The sequence below is a fragment of the Nerophis ophidion genome, linkage group LG01, assembly GCF_033978795.1.
Source record: "Nerophis ophidion isolate RoL-2023_Sa linkage group LG01, RoL_Noph_v1.0, whole genome shotgun sequence".
Classification (NCBI taxonomy): Eukaryota; Metazoa; Chordata; class Actinopteri; order Syngnathiformes; family Syngnathidae; genus Nerophis; species Nerophis ophidion.
Window position 1 is genome coordinate 2,102,447 of NC_084611.1, and position 16,894 is coordinate 2,119,340.

General features: G+C 38.2%; 2 protein-coding genes across 2 annotated transcripts; one reads left to right on the top strand and one right to left on the bottom strand.

Moving 5' to 3' along the window:
• Positions 1 to 1,646: 1,646 nt before the first annotated feature.
• On the bottom strand, positions 1,647 to 4,333 carry sdhaf1 (succinate dehydrogenase complex assembly factor 1). The gene is made up of 2 exons (XM_061893603.1): positions 4,168 to 4,333; positions 1,647 to 2,102 (listed from the first exon to the last, which is right to left on the bottom strand). Exon 2 carries the CDS (start codon positions 1,982 to 1,984, stop codon positions 1,748 to 1,750), a length of 237 nt encoding a protein of 78 aa, XP_061749587.1. The 5' UTR covers positions 1,985 to 2,102; positions 4,168 to 4,333; the 3' UTR covers positions 1,647 to 1,747.
• Positions 4,334 to 4,384: 51 nt separating this feature from the next.
• nudt18 (nudix (nucleoside diphosphate linked moiety X)-type motif 18) lies at positions 4,385 to 16,595 on the top strand. Its single transcript, XM_061893572.1, has 7 exons — positions 4,385 to 4,532; positions 9,703 to 9,982; positions 10,379 to 10,489; positions 10,550 to 10,652; positions 10,715 to 10,838; positions 12,168 to 12,292; positions 12,350 to 16,595. Exons 2-7 carry the CDS (start codon positions 9,782 to 9,784, stop codon positions 12,730 to 12,732), a joined length of 1,047 nt encoding a protein of 348 aa, XP_061749556.1. The 5' UTR covers positions 4,385 to 4,532; positions 9,703 to 9,781; the 3' UTR covers positions 12,733 to 16,595.
• Positions 16,596 to 16,894: the final 299 nt, after the last annotated feature.

Here is a 16,894-nt window from a genome sequence, read left to right on the forward strand (position 1 = left end):
ATGTATTTAACAATTTAACGTGATATTTATGTATTTACTAAGACAATTTATTATATTTATCTATTTAATAGTTTAATTTAATATTTATGTAGTAAATACAGACATTTATGTATTCACTAAGTCAGTTTATTGTGATATTAATGTATTTAATAAAGTTAAATAAGATATTTATTTACTAAGACAACTTAATGTAATATTTATGTACTAAATACAGTTAAATGCGATATTTATATATTTACAAAGACAATTAAATGTGATACTTATGTATTTACTAAGACAATTAAATGTGATATGTATGTGTTTAATACAGTGGAATGTGATGTTTATGTATTTAATAGTTTAATGTAATATTTATGTACTAAATAATGTGATATTTATGTATTTACTAGAACAATTAAACGTAATATTTATGTACTAAATGGAGTAAATGTGATATTTATCTAATTACTAAGACAATTAAATGTGATATTTATGCATTTAATAGTTTATTTGTAATATTTATGTACTCCAGTTAAATGTGATGTTTATTTACTAAATACAATTAATTGTGATATTGTTGTATTTAATACAGTAACATGTGATATTTATGTATTTACTAAGACAATTAAATGTGATATTTATGTATTTACTAAGAAAATTAAATTTGATATGTATGTGTTTAATAGTGGAACGTGTTTTTTATGTATTTAATAGTTTAATTTAATATTTATGTACTAAATAATGTGATGTTTATGTATTTAATAGTTTAATGTAATATTTATGTACTAAATAATGTGATATTTATGTATTTAATAGTTTAATGTAATATTTATGTACTAAATAATGTGATATTTATGTATTTACTAAAACAAACGTAATATTTATGTACTAAATAATGTGATGTTTATGTATTTAATAGTTTAATGTAATATTTATGTACTAAATAATGTGATGTTTATGTATTTAATAGTTTAATGTAATATTTATGTACTAAATAATGTGATATTTATCTAATTACTAAGACAATTAAATGTGATTTTTATGCATTCAATAGTTTATTTGTAATATTTATGTACTCCAGTTAAATGTGATGTTTATGTACTAAATACAATTAATTGTGATATTTTTGTATTTAATACAGTAACATGTGATATTTATGTATTTACTAAGACAATTAAATTTGATATGTATGTGTTTAATAGTGGAATGTGATGTTTATGTATTTAATAGTTTAATGTAATATTTATGTACTAAATAATGTGATATTTATGTATTTACTAAAACAAACGTAATATTTATGTACTAAATGGAGTAAATGTGATATTTATCTAATTACTAAGACAATTAAATGTGATTTTTATGCATTCAATAGTTTATTTGTAATATTTATGTACTCCAGTTAAATGTGATGTTTATGTACTAAATACAATTAATTGTGATATTTTGGTATTTAATACAGTAACATGTGATATTTATGTATTTACTAAGACAATTAAATGTGATATTTATACATTCAATACCGTAAAATGCGGTATTTTTCAATTTACTGAGACAATTAAATGTGATATTTATGTATTAATACAATTCAATGCAACATTTATGTAGAAAATACAGTTAAATGTGATATTGACGTGTTTACTAAGACAATTAAAGGTGATATTTCCATATTTGACCAGCACATAAATGTGTTTTAATGTGAGGATGTGACAAGGAGGCATGTGTGGGTAGTCCCAGGTCACATGACCAAGGTGGCAGGTCAGCTGTTCTCCTACTTCTTGGAGAAGGTGCCCAGCTGTTTGGTGTTGGCGTCCTTCAGCTGCTCCAGCTGCCGCTGACCCCGTCGATACAAATACTCGATGTGCATCACGTCCGTCTTCTTGATGGCGGCGTTCTCCCTGAACTCATCTCGTATGCGGGGCAGGAAGCCCGGCTTGTCGTGTCCGGCCCGCAGGAAGTGTCGGTACAGAGCCAGGACCTGCTTCTGCAGCTTGCTGTGGCGCACCATCACGCCTCTTTGTGGCACCTGGCTGCGGCTAAAGGTGCATCACAGGCTGCTGGGGGCGTGGTCAGAGGCTGCTGGGGGCGTGGTCACAGAAGGCACAGCGCAGGTGAATGCTCTTCATCTGGAGGAACAAAACACACACCTTGATTTCTGAAGGTATCTAACTTGATGCTTCTTTAATGCCACTTCAGTCTGATTTCATGCAGATAGTTCATGACAATCTTCAATGGTTGACATTAACTTACTCTCTCGTGGATTAGAATTGGCTGTCAAGACTGTTTAACCTGACATGTTTTTCCCGTAGTGTTAGTGACAGCTGCCCGTTGTGATGGCGACAGATGAAAATACTTTGTTGGTCACGGCAAAGACCTCGTTAACTGCTGCCTGCCTTTAATACCCAACTGGTGATTAGCTCATAGCAATATTTATTTTTAATACCACTGGAAATCGAATTTAATGATTTTGAATGCCATTAAAGGCCTTACTTTTGTCAAATGTAGTTATTGCTTTGAAAAGCCCCCCTTTTTAAACTAGCTCCATGCGCCCCAATCAAAGGTTGGTTACTTACTAGTTTGATGCTGTGAATGTGTTGTCTAATTCAGGGGTGTCCAAACTTTTTCCACTGAGGGCCACACACGGAAAAATTAAAGCATGTGGGGGCCGTTTGGATATTTTTTTACTTTCAAACCTTAACAAAATATATGGATTTTTTTATAAATGTATTTTACCTTTAGGGGTTCCGGGGACCATAAAGGCTCTCAGTTATTAGATGTTAAAAATAAGTCAAATTCGTATTATTTTTTATTTAAAGCTTACAGTAAATCTTAATATCAAATTAAAAAAAAAGGTTGTATGGCTTTTCTGTCAAAAACAACTTTGTTTTTTATAGTAAAACTGAAATATGCAGTATTTAGTCATTAGAGATCTAAAAGATCAATAATGCAGGACACCATTGATTTTAATTATTTAATATTTTTGAGTAACCACAGTGAAAATATGATTAAAATACCACTAAATATACTTGGGATCCAAAAGGGCCCCCCACTCATAAGGTGACACATTTTTATTATTTTTATTACTTTCGACACTTAAATTACGAGATGAACTTCAGATATATCTATCAATGTTACGTTTAAACTATTTTGTTCGTTTTTTTGCTATTTTGTCAAAGAAAACTTTGTTTTTATATGGCAACTACACAAAATGTACAATATTTACCACATAAAACATTTTAAAGTGATAATTTGAACTAATTGGAGCTTTGAAAATAATTCACTATAACATGGATTTTTTTGTCTTTTTTTTAGCAATGGCAAAAAAATTACAAATAAATAATTGATTGATTGAAACTTGTATTATTAGATTGCACAGTACAGTACATATTCCCTACAATTGACCACTAAATGCTAACACCCCAATAAGTTTTTCAACTTGTTTGAGTCGTTAATCATTTCATGGTCAAGAAGTTTTTTACATGGTAAAATAAAGACAAAAGAAAAAAAAACAGCCTGCATGGCAGCTTTGTGTCAACATTGTAATGTTTACTCGTTAGATTTCACCTCATTCCAATATTTTTAATGTTTTATTTTTGCAAAAGCATTTCCAGAATGGCCCCCGGGCCGCACTTTGGACCCCCCAGGTCTAATTGCAATTAACGCAGACTTCTCCACCTTTACACAACACAGCGTGCGCACTGCGACATAGAACGAGGCTACCGCGCATGCTCAACACTAGTGCTGCATGCTGGGTAGTGCAGTTTTTATATTCCTTCCCTCGTAACATCACAGCTACCAATTCAACACTGTCTCCAACTGAATTTATATACTAAACAAAAAAAGCACATTTAATTAAATTGGATTAAATTTAAATCCGAATTTCAATTAAATAAATTCCCTATGAATGAAGGACTACGCAGTGTGTGAATACATAACATGATTACAACATAAATACAAATGACAATATATAGAATTCAGAGCAACTACGAGAGGACAAAAGCACCTTAAAGGGTAACATATTTATAAAAATTAATTTATAAATGATGATGATGCTACATGTTAGCATGGTTTGGTTTAGGACAAATAAATGTTAAATGTTTGCGGCTCGAATGTTGAAAATAATACTGCAGATTGTACACCTAAGACAACGGACTGCGAAAATAGGAAGTTCGGAGAACATAAGCGACTCACAAGTTTGATCTTCAGTCAGATCTTTTCTGTCTGCAAAGCGAAGACAACAACAACCTTGTTAGCTAAGTTAGCCTAGCCTAGCCTAGCCTAGCCTAGCTACCGGAACACAAGACGGACCAGCTTCCGGTTGTTTATTTAATAATGACAAAGGCCGACTAAACACTCACACGGCAAATACCTAAATGAACATGACGATATGTTTTAACCTATAATTTACAAATCTTCCATCTTCATGTTTTTTTAATTTTACGTGGTTTACATCGCCAAACGAGACAAGGAGGCTTTTATACTGGAAAAAGTCCAAAGTGAAAGTGTGAGCACTTCCTGTTTAGCATAACCGGCTCAACTGTCAAACAGCAGAAGAGGTTTGTTTGTGTTCTTCTTTGCTAAAACAACATTACAACTCTCTCATAGCGAATGTGAATATTTATGACATGTCGAATGCGCAAAGTAAAATATTATAACGTCATTTTGAGATGAACAGGGCGGTCTTCTCAATATAATTAGCAAAGTTATATTTAGCATGACGCTGCTTTATTGGAACATTACTTGGTGGCCTCACGGACATGTTTAGTTTTCAGCAACGTGGGCGCTCTTTTTTTAAATATCGACGTATGGCGAGTAAAAGTGAGACAGTGGAAAATGTGGAAAGTATTTCGTGAGCGGCAGTTGCAGGTGTTGTCCACAAGGGGGCGGCAGGCAGCACATTTGAGACCATAGACATGTTGGAAGGCAGGGGTGTCCTAACTTTTTCCACTGAGGGCCAGACGCGGACAACTAAAAACATGCGGGGGCCGTTTTGATATTTTTATTTTTCAAACCATAACAACATATATGGATTCTTTTTTTTTTTTTACCTTTAGGACTCCCAGGCACCATAGAGGGTCTCCGTCATTAACATGTTAAAAATAAGTCAAATTATTATTTGAATTTTTTATGTAACACTTACATTAAATCTGGGTTTTATGCCTTTTCAGTCTTTGTTTTTTATAGTAAAAGTGAAATGTGCAATATTTCCCTCATTGCCCAAAACATTCAGAAAGCAATGTTTGATCTGAATTAATTGGAGCCCTAAAAAGATCAATAATGCAGGACAGCATTGATTTAAATGTATTATTATTTCTGAGTAATCACAGAGAAAAAATAAATAAAATCCCACTAAATATCTTTGGGATCCAAAAGGTCCCCCACTCATAAAGTCATACATTTTTATTATTATTTGTTTTACTTTTAATACTTCAGTTACAAGATCAACTTCAGATATATCTGTCGATTTTACGTTTGAATTATTATTTTGTTGGTTTTATGCTCTTTTGTCAAAGAAAATGCTGTTTTTATATGTCAACCACACAATATATGCACATAATATTTTACACATAAAACATTATAAAGTGAAATATTTGAAGGGATTGGAGCTTTAAATAGGTCAATAATTCATTATTAAAAAAATAAACTTTTTTTTTTTTTTTTTTTAGCATTGGCAATAAGACCAAAATAAAGAAAGAGAATTTATTTTTGCAACAGCATTTCTGGAATGTGTGGCGGCCCACTCTTTGTTTTCTACCTGTCAACTGTCACTTTAGCATCTTTGTTTTCTACCTGTCAACTGTCACTTTAGCATCTTTGTTTTCTACCTGTCAACTGTCACTTTAGCATCTTTGTTTTCTACCTGTCAACTGTCACTTTAGCATCTTTGTTTTCTACCTGTCAACTGTCACTTTAGCATCTTTGTTTTCTACCTGTCAACTGTCACTTTAGCATCTTTGTTTTATACCTGTCAACTGTCACTTTAGCATCTTTGTTTTCTACCTGTCAACTGTCACTTTAGCATCTTTGTTTTCTACCTGTCAACTGTCACTTTAGCATCTTTGTTTTCTACCTGTCAACTGTCACTTTAGCATCTTTGTTTTCTACCTGTCAACTGTCACTTTAGCATCTTTGTTTTCTACCTGTCAACTGTCACTTTAGCATCTTTGTTTTCTACCTGTCAACTGTCACTTTAGCATCTTTGTTTTCTACCTGTCAACTGTCACTTTAGCATCTTTGTTTTCTACCTGTCAACTGTCACTTTAGCATCTTTGTTTTCCGCCTGTCAACTGTCAGTTTAGCATCTTTGTTTTCTACCTGTCAACTGTCACTTTAGCATCTTTGTTTTCTACCTGTCAACTGTCACTTTAGCATCTTTGTTTTCTACCTGTCAACTGTCACTTTAGCATCTTTGTTTTCTACCTGTCAACTGTCACTTTAGCATCTTTGTTTTCTACCTGTCAACTGTCACTTTAGCATCTTTGTTTTCTACCTGTCAACTGTCACTTTAGCATCTTTGTTTTCTACCTGTCAACTGTCACTTTAGCATCTTTGTTTTCTGCCTGTCAACTGTCACTTTAGCATCTTTGTTTTCCGCCTGTCAACTGTCAGTTTAGCATCTTTGTTTTCTACCTGTCAACTGTCAGTTTAGCATCTTTGTTTTCTACCTGTCAACTGTCACTTTAGCATCTTTGTTTTCTACCTGTCAACTGTCACTTTAGCATCTTTGTTTTCTGCCTGTAAACTGTCACTTTAGCATCTTTGTTTTCTACCTGTCAACTGTCAGTTTAGCATCTTTGTTTTCTACCTGTCAAATGTCACTTTAGCATCTTTGTTTTCTACCTGTCAACTGTCACTTTAGCATCTTTGTTTTCCACCTGTCAAATGTCACTTTAGCATCTTTGTTTTCCCCCTGTCAACTGTCACTTTAGCATCTTTGTTTTCTACCTGTCAACTGTCACTTTAGCATCTTTGTTTTCTACCTGTCAACTGTCACTTTAGCATCTTTGTGTTCTACCTGTCAACTGTCACTTTAGCATCTTTGTTTTCTACCTGTCAACTGTCACTTTAGCATCTTTGTTTTCTACCTGTCAACTGTCACTTTAGCATCTTTGTTTTCTACCTGTCAACTGTCACTTTAGCATCTTTGTTTTCTACCTGTCAACTGTCACTTTAGCATCTTTGTTTTCTGCCTGTCAACTGTCACTTTAGCATCTTTGTTTTCTGCCTGTCAACTGTCACTTTAGCATCTGTTTTCTACCTGTCAACTGTCACTTTAGCATTTTTGTTTTCTACCTGTCAACTGTCACTTTAGCATCTGTTTTCTACCTGTCAACTGTCACTTTAGCATCTGTTTTCTACCTGTCAACTGTCACTTTAGCATCTTTGTTTTCTGCCTGTCAACTGTCACTTTAGCATCTTTGTTTTCCGCCTGTCAACTGTCACTTTAGCATCTTTGTTTTTGCCTGTAAACTGTCACTTTAGCATCTTTGTTTTCTACCTGTCAACTGTCACTTTAGCATCTTTGTTTTCTACCTGTCAACTGTCACTTTAGCATCTTTGTTTTCTACCTGTCAACTGTCACTTTAGCATCTTTGTTTTCTACCTGTCAACTGTCACTTTAGCATCTTTGTTTTCTACCTGTCAACTGTCACTTTAGCATCTTTGTTTTCTACCTGTCAACTGTCACTTTAGCATCTTTGTTTTCTACCTGTCAACTGTCACTTTAGCATCTTTGTTTTCCGCCTGTCAACTGTCACTTTAGCATCTTTGTTTTCCGCCTGTCAACTGTCAGTTTAGCATCTTTGTTTTCTACCTGTCAACTGTCAGTTTAGCATCTTTGTTTTCTACCTGTCAACTGTCACTTTAGCATCTTTGTTTTCTACCTGTCAACTGTCACTTTAGCATCTTTGTTTTCTGCCTGTAAACTGTCACTTTAGCATCTTTGTTTTCTACCTGTCAAATGTCACTTTAGCATCTTTGTTTTCTACCTGTCAAATGTCACTTTAGCATCTTTGTTTTCCACCTGTCAAATGTCACTTTAGCATCTTTGTTTTCCCCCTGTCAACTGTCACTTTAGCATCTTTGTTTTCTACCTGTCAACTGTCACTTTAGCATCTTTGTTTTCTACCTGTCAACTGTCACTTTAGCATCTTTGTTTTCTACCTGTCAACTGTCACTTTAGCATCTTTGTTTTCTACCTGTCAACCGTCACTTTAGCATCTTTGTTTTCTACCTGTCAACCGTCACTTTAGCATCTTTGTTTTCTACCTGTCAACTGTCACTTTAGCATCTTTGTTTTCTACCTGTCAACTGTCACTTTAGCATCTTTGTTTTCTACCTGTCAACTGTCACTTTAACATCTTTGTTTTCTACCTGTCAACTGTCACTTTAGCATCTTTGTTTTCTACCTGTCAACTGTCAGTTTAGCATCTTTGTTTTCTACCTGTCAACTGTCACTTTAGCATCTTTGTTTTCTACCTGTCAACTGTCACTTTAGCATCTTTGTTTTCTACCTGTCAACCGTCACTTTAGCATCTTTGTTTTCTACCTGTCAACCGTCACTTTAGCATCTTTGTTTTCTACCTGTCAACTGTCACTTTAGCATCTTTGTTTTCTACCTGTCAACTGTCACTTTAGCATCTTTGTTTTCTACCTGTCAACTGTCACTTTAGCATCTTTGTTTTCTACCTGTCAACTGTCACTTTAACATCTTTGTTTTCTACCTGTCAACTGTCACTTTAGCATCTTTGTTTTCTACCTGTCAACTGTCAGTTTAGCATCTTTGTTTTCTACCTGTCAACTGTCAGTTTAGCATCTTTGTTTTCTACCTGTCAACTGTCACTTTAGCATCTTTGTTTTCTACCTGTCAACTGTCACTTTAGCATCTTTGTTTTCTACCTGTCAACTGTCACTTTAGCATCTTTGTTTTCTACCTGTCAACTGTCACTTTAGCATCTTTGTTTTCTGCCTGTCAACTGTCACTTTAGCATCTTTGTTTTTTCTACCTGTCAACTGTCAGTTTAGCATCTTTGTTTCCTACCTGTCAACCGTCACTTTAGCATCTTTGTTTTCTACCTGTCAACCGTCACTTTAGCATCTTTGTTTTCTACCTGTCAACTGTCACTTTAGCATCTTTGTTTTCTACCTGTCAACTGTCACTTTAGCATCTTTGTTTTCTACCTGTCAACTGTCACTTTAGCATCTTTGTTTTCTACCTGTCAACTGTCACTTTAGCATCTTTGTTTTCTACCTGTCAACTGTCACTTTAGCATCTTTGTTTTCTACCTGTCAACTGTCACTTTAGCATCTTTGTTTTCTGCCTGTCAACTGTCACTTTAGCATCTTTGTTTTTTCTACCTGTCAACTGTCAGTTTAGCATCTTTGTTTCCTACCTGTCAACCGTCACTTTAGCATCTTTGTTTTCTACCTGTCAACCGTCACTTTAGCATCTTTGTTTTCTACCTGTCAACTGTCACTTTAGCATCTTTGTTTTCTACCTGTCAACTGTCACTTTAGCATCTTTGTTTTCTACCTGTCAACTGTCACTTTAGCATCTTTGTTTTCTACCTGTCAACTGTCACTTTAGCATCTTTGTTTTCTACCTGTCAACTGTCACTTTAGCATCTTTGTTTTCTACCTGTCAACTGTCACTTTAGCATCTTTGTTTTCTACCTGTCAACTGTCACTTTAGCATCTTTGTTTTCTACCTGTCAACTGTCACTTTAGGCTCCTCATCACCACTTCAAGATGGCGGTCCAATTTCTCGCGTCACAGCAGCCAATGCTGTGTCTCCTCTAACGTGTCCATGGTTGAGACAGCCAGTCAGGTGGGTTCCGGCAACATGGAGGCGGAGCTCCGTCAGGTGGAGGAGGAGGTGCAGGTGCTGCTGAGCGGCCGGGGGTCGGAGGTGACGGCGTACGACGACGTGGGTCTGGAGCAGAGCAAGCCCGCCTCGCTGAAGAACAACACCACCTACATCGTCAGCGCCATCATCTTTAACCACAAGGTAGTCTTTGGCAAAACTACTTCCTGTTTCTGTTTCCACCTCGAAATAACCTCATTAACAACAGGTGTGTTCAAAGTGCAGCTCGGGGGCCACTTTTTAACGATCGTTAGCATCGGCATATCACTGTTAGCATGCTAGTTTGTTGGGTTTTTTTTTTAGCTAATTTTGGTCATCATTTTTGTTACTTGATGCTATCTGTCCAGTGTGCTAACTGCTAGCATTTCAGTTAGCCTTTGGCTCTTCCGCATTTCTACCAAAATTAAATTTTTGGAGAAAATAAATTGATACATTGCATTTGTTTTGGAGGTAAAAACTGTGTGTGTGTGTGTGTGTGTGTGTGTGTGTGTGTGTGTGTGTGTGTGTGTGTGTGTGTGTGTGTGTGTGTGTGTGTGTCAGGAGGAGGTGCTGATGGTGCAGGAGGCCAAGAAGGACTGTTACAAGAAGTGGTACCTGCCGGCCGGGAAGGTGAAGAAGGGCGAGAGCCTGCAGGAGGCGCTGCTGAGGGAGGTGAGTCCCTGTAAGCCCCGCCCCTGTCCATCTGGAGGGCGTGACCTTGGTGGTGCGCAGGTGAAGGAGGAGGCGGGGGTGGAGTGCGAGCCAATCACTCTGCTGCTGATCGAGGAGCAGGGACCGCAGTGGATCCGCTTTAACTTCCTGGCGGCGGTCACAGGTGTGGTCTTTGTGGGCGGGGCTCCAGGTGGCGGGTGAGTTGACCTGCCGCTGTGCTTCCAGGCGGGGACGTCAAGAGTCCGGCGGCGGCCGATAAGGAGTCTCTCCAGGCCGCCTGGTGGGACCGACGCACGGCCCTCAAACTGCGGGGGCGGGACATCCTCAGGCCCATCGAGTGCGGGCTGAAGTACGTGTCACGCATCACGTGTCACATGTCACGTGTCATATGTCAGGTGTCATGTGTCACGCATCACAAGTCACATGTCACGCATCACGTGTCACATGTCACGCGTCATGTGTCATGTGTCACGTGTCACGCATCACGTGTCACGCATCATGTGTCACATGCCACATGTCACGTGTCACATGTCACGTGTCACTTGTCACGCGTCATGTGTCACGTGTCACATGTCAGGCATCACATGTCACGCATCACATGTCACGCATCACGTGTCACATGCCACATGTCACGTGTCACATGTCACGTGTCACATGTCACGCGTCATGTGTCACGTGTCACATGTCAGGCATCACATGTCACGCATCACATGTCACGTGTCATGTGTCACATGTCACATGTCACGTGTCACATGTCACGCGTCATGTGTCACGTGTCACATGTCAGGCATCACATGTCACATGTCACGTGTCATGTGTCACATGTCACATGTCACGTGTCACATGTCACGCGTCATGTGTCACGTGTCACATGTCACGCATCACATGTCACGCATCACATGTCACGTGTCATGTGTCACATGTCACATGTCACGTGTCACATGTCACGCGTCATGTGTCACGTGTCACATGTCACGCATCACATGTCACGCATCACATGTCACGTGTCACGCGTCATGTGTCACGTGTCACATGTCACGTGTCACGCATCATGTGTCACGTGTCACATGTCACATGTCTCACGCCACATGTCACGCATCACGCATCACGTGTCACATGTCACGTGTCACATGTCACGTGTCACATGTCACATGTCATGCATCACGCGTCACATGTCACATGTCACGTGTCACGCGTCATGTGTCACGTGTCACATGTCATGCATCACATGTCACATGCCACGTGTCACATGTCACGCATCACGCGTCACGTGTCACATGTCACGTGTCACATGTCACATGTCTCGCGTCACATGTCACGCATCACATGTCACATGTCACGCATCACATGCCACATGTCACGTGTCACATGTCACGTGTCACGCGTCATGTGTCACGTGTCACATGTCATGCATCACATGTCACATGCCACGTGTCACATGTCACGCATCACATGTCACATGTCACGTGTCACATGTCACGTGTCACGCATCATGTGTCACGTGTCACATGTCACGCATCACATGTCACGTGTCACATGTCACGTGTCACGCATCACGTGTCACATGTCACGTGTCACATGTCACGCATCACGTCACATGTCACGTGTCACATGTCACATGTCACATGTCACATGTCACACCACTCTAGTGTCCTCCTGACCCCGCTGCTGCGTTCAGGTACCACCGGGACCCCTGGCACCCCGTCACCTTGCCGACGGACCAGAGCTGCCGTCACACGGTCCAGAGACTGGTCCTGGTCTTCGTCACCTCCGAAGAGCGGGTGTGGCTCCTGCTGGTCAAAGGTAGGCCGGCGCCCTCGTGTGTTCCCGCGCGTCCTCACCCTCTCACGTGCCCCCCAGCCCCGAGGCTCCACCTCCCCGTGGTGGCGGCGGTCAAGACGCACGCCGTCAGCTGGGCGGCCGACGCGGTGGTGCGTGACGCCATGGCGGCGTGTTACTACGAGCACAAGGTGACCACGCTGGGCGTCCTGGGTCTGCAGCACCACGGCCGCCAGCACGCCATGACGGACGGCGTGTGCTTCAACACGCTGGTGGCGTTGAAGCCCGACCGCGCCAAACGCGACGAGGACGGCGCCGCGCTGCAGCAGCCGCCGCCGCGCCAGCCGCCCGCCGTGGTCAATCCTCGCTACGTCTGGCAGGAAGTCCTCCATGCCAGCCTGCGGGGGGAAATTCTGGAGAAGATCAGGAAGACGGCCATCTTGCCGCTGGACAGCCTCTACTGACCCCTGCTGGACGGGCGGCTTTTCCAAGATGGCTGCTGGTCCAGGGAGGGAGCTCTCCATCTTTGATGCCCTTTAGTCCGAGTCCTTTTGGGACCGCGGGACCAATGTTGGCGCCGCTGGTTCTCTGACCGGAGGAGATGAGGACCAGGGGGCGGGGCCACACAGCTGGACCAGCATGTATCGGACACTTCTGGCTCCCTGGACCACGGGAGTCCAACTCAGACTCAAGTCCGGGTCTGGTCCACCACGTCATGTGACACAAGCCATGCCTGCGTCAATAAAGTCCATCCATCCATCCTTTCTCTACCGCTTGTCCATTTTGAGGTGGCGGGGGTCGCTGCATTGGACAAGTCACCACCTCAAGTCTTTGGAATCTTCTTTTGCTAAAACTTCTTCAAATGTGCTGGTTTGTCCTCCAGACTCTGCACACTCCAAGTGACATTTGAAACATTCTGGCTGACACCTTTTACTTTTTACAGCCCATTAATGAAAATGGAAAAACTGTACCAGTGTTTTTTGACAGTAAAATTCTAGCGACTGAGATGCCAGTTTTTACTGTAAAATTTACAGTCGTTTTTACAGCCCATTACTGAAAATGGAAAAACTGTACCAGTGTTTTTTGACTGTAAAATTCTAGCGACTGAGATGCCAGTTTTTACTGTAAAATTTACAGTCGTTTTTACAGCCCATTACTGAAAATGGAAAAACTGTACCAGTGTTTTTTGACTGTAAAATTCTAGCGACTGAGATGCCAGTTTTTACTGTAAAATTTACGGTTGTTTTTACAGCCCATTACTGAAAATGGAAAAACTGTACCAGTGTTTTTTGACAGTAAAATTCTGGCAACTGAGATGCCAGTTTTTACTGTAAAATTTACGGTTGTTTTTACAGCCCATTACTGAAAATGGAAAAACTGTACCAGTGATTCTTGACAGTAAAATTCTGGCAACTGAGATGCCAGTTTTTACTGTAAAATTTACAGTCATTTTACAGCCCATTACTGAAAATGGAAAAACTGTACCAGTGATTCTTGACAGTAAAATTCTGGCAACTGAGATGCCAGTTTTTACTGTAAAATTTACAGTCGTATTTACAGCCCATTAATGAAAATGGAAAAACTGTACCAGTGTTTTTTGACAGTAAAATTCTGGCGACTGAGGTCCCAGTTTTTACTGTAAAATTTACAGTCGTTTTTACAGCCCATTACTAAAAATGGAAAAACTGTACCAGTGTTTTTTGACAGTAAAATTCTGGCGACTGAGATGCCAGTTTTTACTGTAAAATTTACGGTCGTTTTTACAGCCCATTAATGAAAATGGAAAAACTGTACCAGTGTTTCTTGACAGTAAAATTCTAGCGACTGAGATGCCAGTTTTTACTGTAAAATTTACGGTTGTTTTTACAGCCCATTAATGAAAATGGAAAAACTGTACCAGTGTTTTTTGACAGTAAAATTCTAGCGACTGAGATGCCAGTTTTTACTGTAAAATTTACGGTCGTTTTTACAGCCCATTAATGAAAATGTAAAAACTGTACCAGTGTTTTTTGACAGTAAAATTCTGGCGACTGAGATGCCAGTTTTTACTGTAAAATTGCTAATGCTAAAATTCTGGCAACTGGGAAGCCAATAAAAATAAAACTGGTACAGTTTTTACATTTACAGTAATAAAACATAAAAACAGCCATAGATTTTACATTGACTACATTATTTTTTTTACAGAGAAAAGTGCCATTTACAGTAATATCCATCCATCCATCCATTTTCTACCACTTGTCCCGTTCAGGGTTCCGTAATATGCTGTAAAAAAAAAAAAAAAATCACTGCAAATTTGACAGTAAAATTCTGGCAACTGAGCTGTCAGTGAGAAAAAAAGTTTTTTGTTTTTCCATGTACAGTAATACACTGTAAAAACAACAGATTTTACATAGAAAATTTTTTTTTACAATAAAAATTTGCTGTAAAAAAACAGCAAATTTTAAGGTAAAATCCTGGCGACTGAGATGCCAGTGAGAAAAAACTTTTTTCCATTTACAGTAATACACCGTAAAAACAGATTTTACGCAAAAAAAAAATTTTACAGTAAAAATTTGCTGTACAAAACAGCACATTTTACGGTAAAATCCTGGCGACTGAGATGCCAGTATTTTAGGGTAAAATTTATGGTAGTTTTTACAACATTTTACTGTAAATGATAAAACACTACCACTTTTTTATGCTAAAATTCTGGCAACTGAGCAGCCAATAAAAATAAAACTGGTACAGTTTTTACATTTACAGTAATACACTGTAAAAACAACAGATTTTACGTAAAAAAAAAATTAAAATAAAATTTTTTTGTTAAACAGCACATTTTAAGGTAAAATCCTGGCGACTGAGATGCTAGTTTTTTCGGGTAAAATTTACGGTATTTTTTACAGCATTTTATTGTAAATGAAAAAAACAGTACCACTTTTTTGATGCTAAAATTCTGGCAACCGAGCAGCCAATAAAAATAAAACTGGTACAGTTTTTACATTTACAGTAATAAAACATAAAGACAGCCATAGATTTTACATTGACTACATTCTTTTTTTTTACAGAGAAAAGTGCCATTTACAGTAATATCCATCCATCCATTTCTACCGCTTGCCCCGTTCAGGGTTGCGTAATATGCTGTAAAAAAAAAATCACTGCAAATTTGACAGTAAAATTCTGGCAACTGAGCTGTCAGTGAGAAAAAATGTTTTTTGTTTTTCCATTTACAGTAATACACTGTAAAAACAACAGATTTTACGTTGAAAAAATTTTTTTACAATGAAAATTTGCTGTAAAAAAACAGCAAATTTTAAGGTAAAATCCTGGCGACTGAGATGCCAGTGAGAATTTTTTTTTTCCATTTACAGTACTACACCGTAAAAACAGATTTTACGCAAAAAAAAATTTTTACAGTACAAATTTGCTGTACAAAACAGCACATTTTACGGTAAAATCCTGGCGACTGAGATGCCAGTATTTTAGGGTAAAATTTATGGTAGTTTTTACAACATTTTACTGTAAATGATAAAACAGTACCACTTTTTTGATGCTAAAATTCTGGCAACTGAGCAGCCAATAAAAATAAAACTGGTACAGTTTTTACATTTACAGTAATACACTGTAAAAACAACAGATTTTACGTAAAAAAAAAACAAAAACATTTTTTTTGTTAAACAGCACATTTTAAGGTAAAATCCTGGCGACTGAGATGCCAGTTTTTTCGGGTAAAATTTACGGTATTTTTTACAGCATTTTACTGTAAATGGAAAAACAGTACCACTTTTTTGATGCTAAAATTCTGGCAACTGGGAAGCCAATAAAAATAAAACTGGTACAGTTTTTACATTTACAGTAATAAAACATAAAGACAGCCATAGATTTTACATTGACTACATTTTTTTTTTACAGTGAAAAGTGCCATTTACAGTAATATCCATCCATCCATTTCTACCGCTTGTCCCGTTCAGGGTTGCGTAATATGCTGTAAAAAAAAATCACTGCAAATTTGACAGTAAAATTCTGGCAACTGAGCTGTCAGTGAGAAAAAATGTTTTATGTTTTTCCATGTACAGTAATACACTGTAAAAATAAGATTTTACATTAAAAAAAATTTTTACAATGAAAATTTGCTGTAAAAAAACAGCAAATTTTAACGTAAAATCCTGGCCACTGAGATGCCAGTTTTTTCGGGTAAATTTTATGGTAGTTTTTACAGCATTTTACTGTAAATGGAAAAACTACCACTTTTTTGATGCTAAAATTCTGGCAACTGAGCAGTCAGTAAAAATAAAACTGGTACAGTTTTTACATTTACAGTAATAAAACATAAAAACAGCCATTGATTTTACATTGACAATTTTTTTTTGTGCCATTTACAGTAATATCCATCCATCCATCCATTTTCTACCGCTTGTCCCGTTCGGGGTTGCGTAATATGCTGTAAAAAAAAAAATCACTGCAAATTAGACAATAAAATTCTGGCTACTGAGCTGCCAGTTTTTTACTGTAAAATCTACGAGTACGCAAAATAACCTCAAACCATAAGCATGTGTTATTTGTACAGTATTACTTACTGCAAGCAGAAAAATAGTAGCACTGTTTTTCGCCGCTAAAATTCCGGCACCGAGCCGAATGAGTTCCATTCCA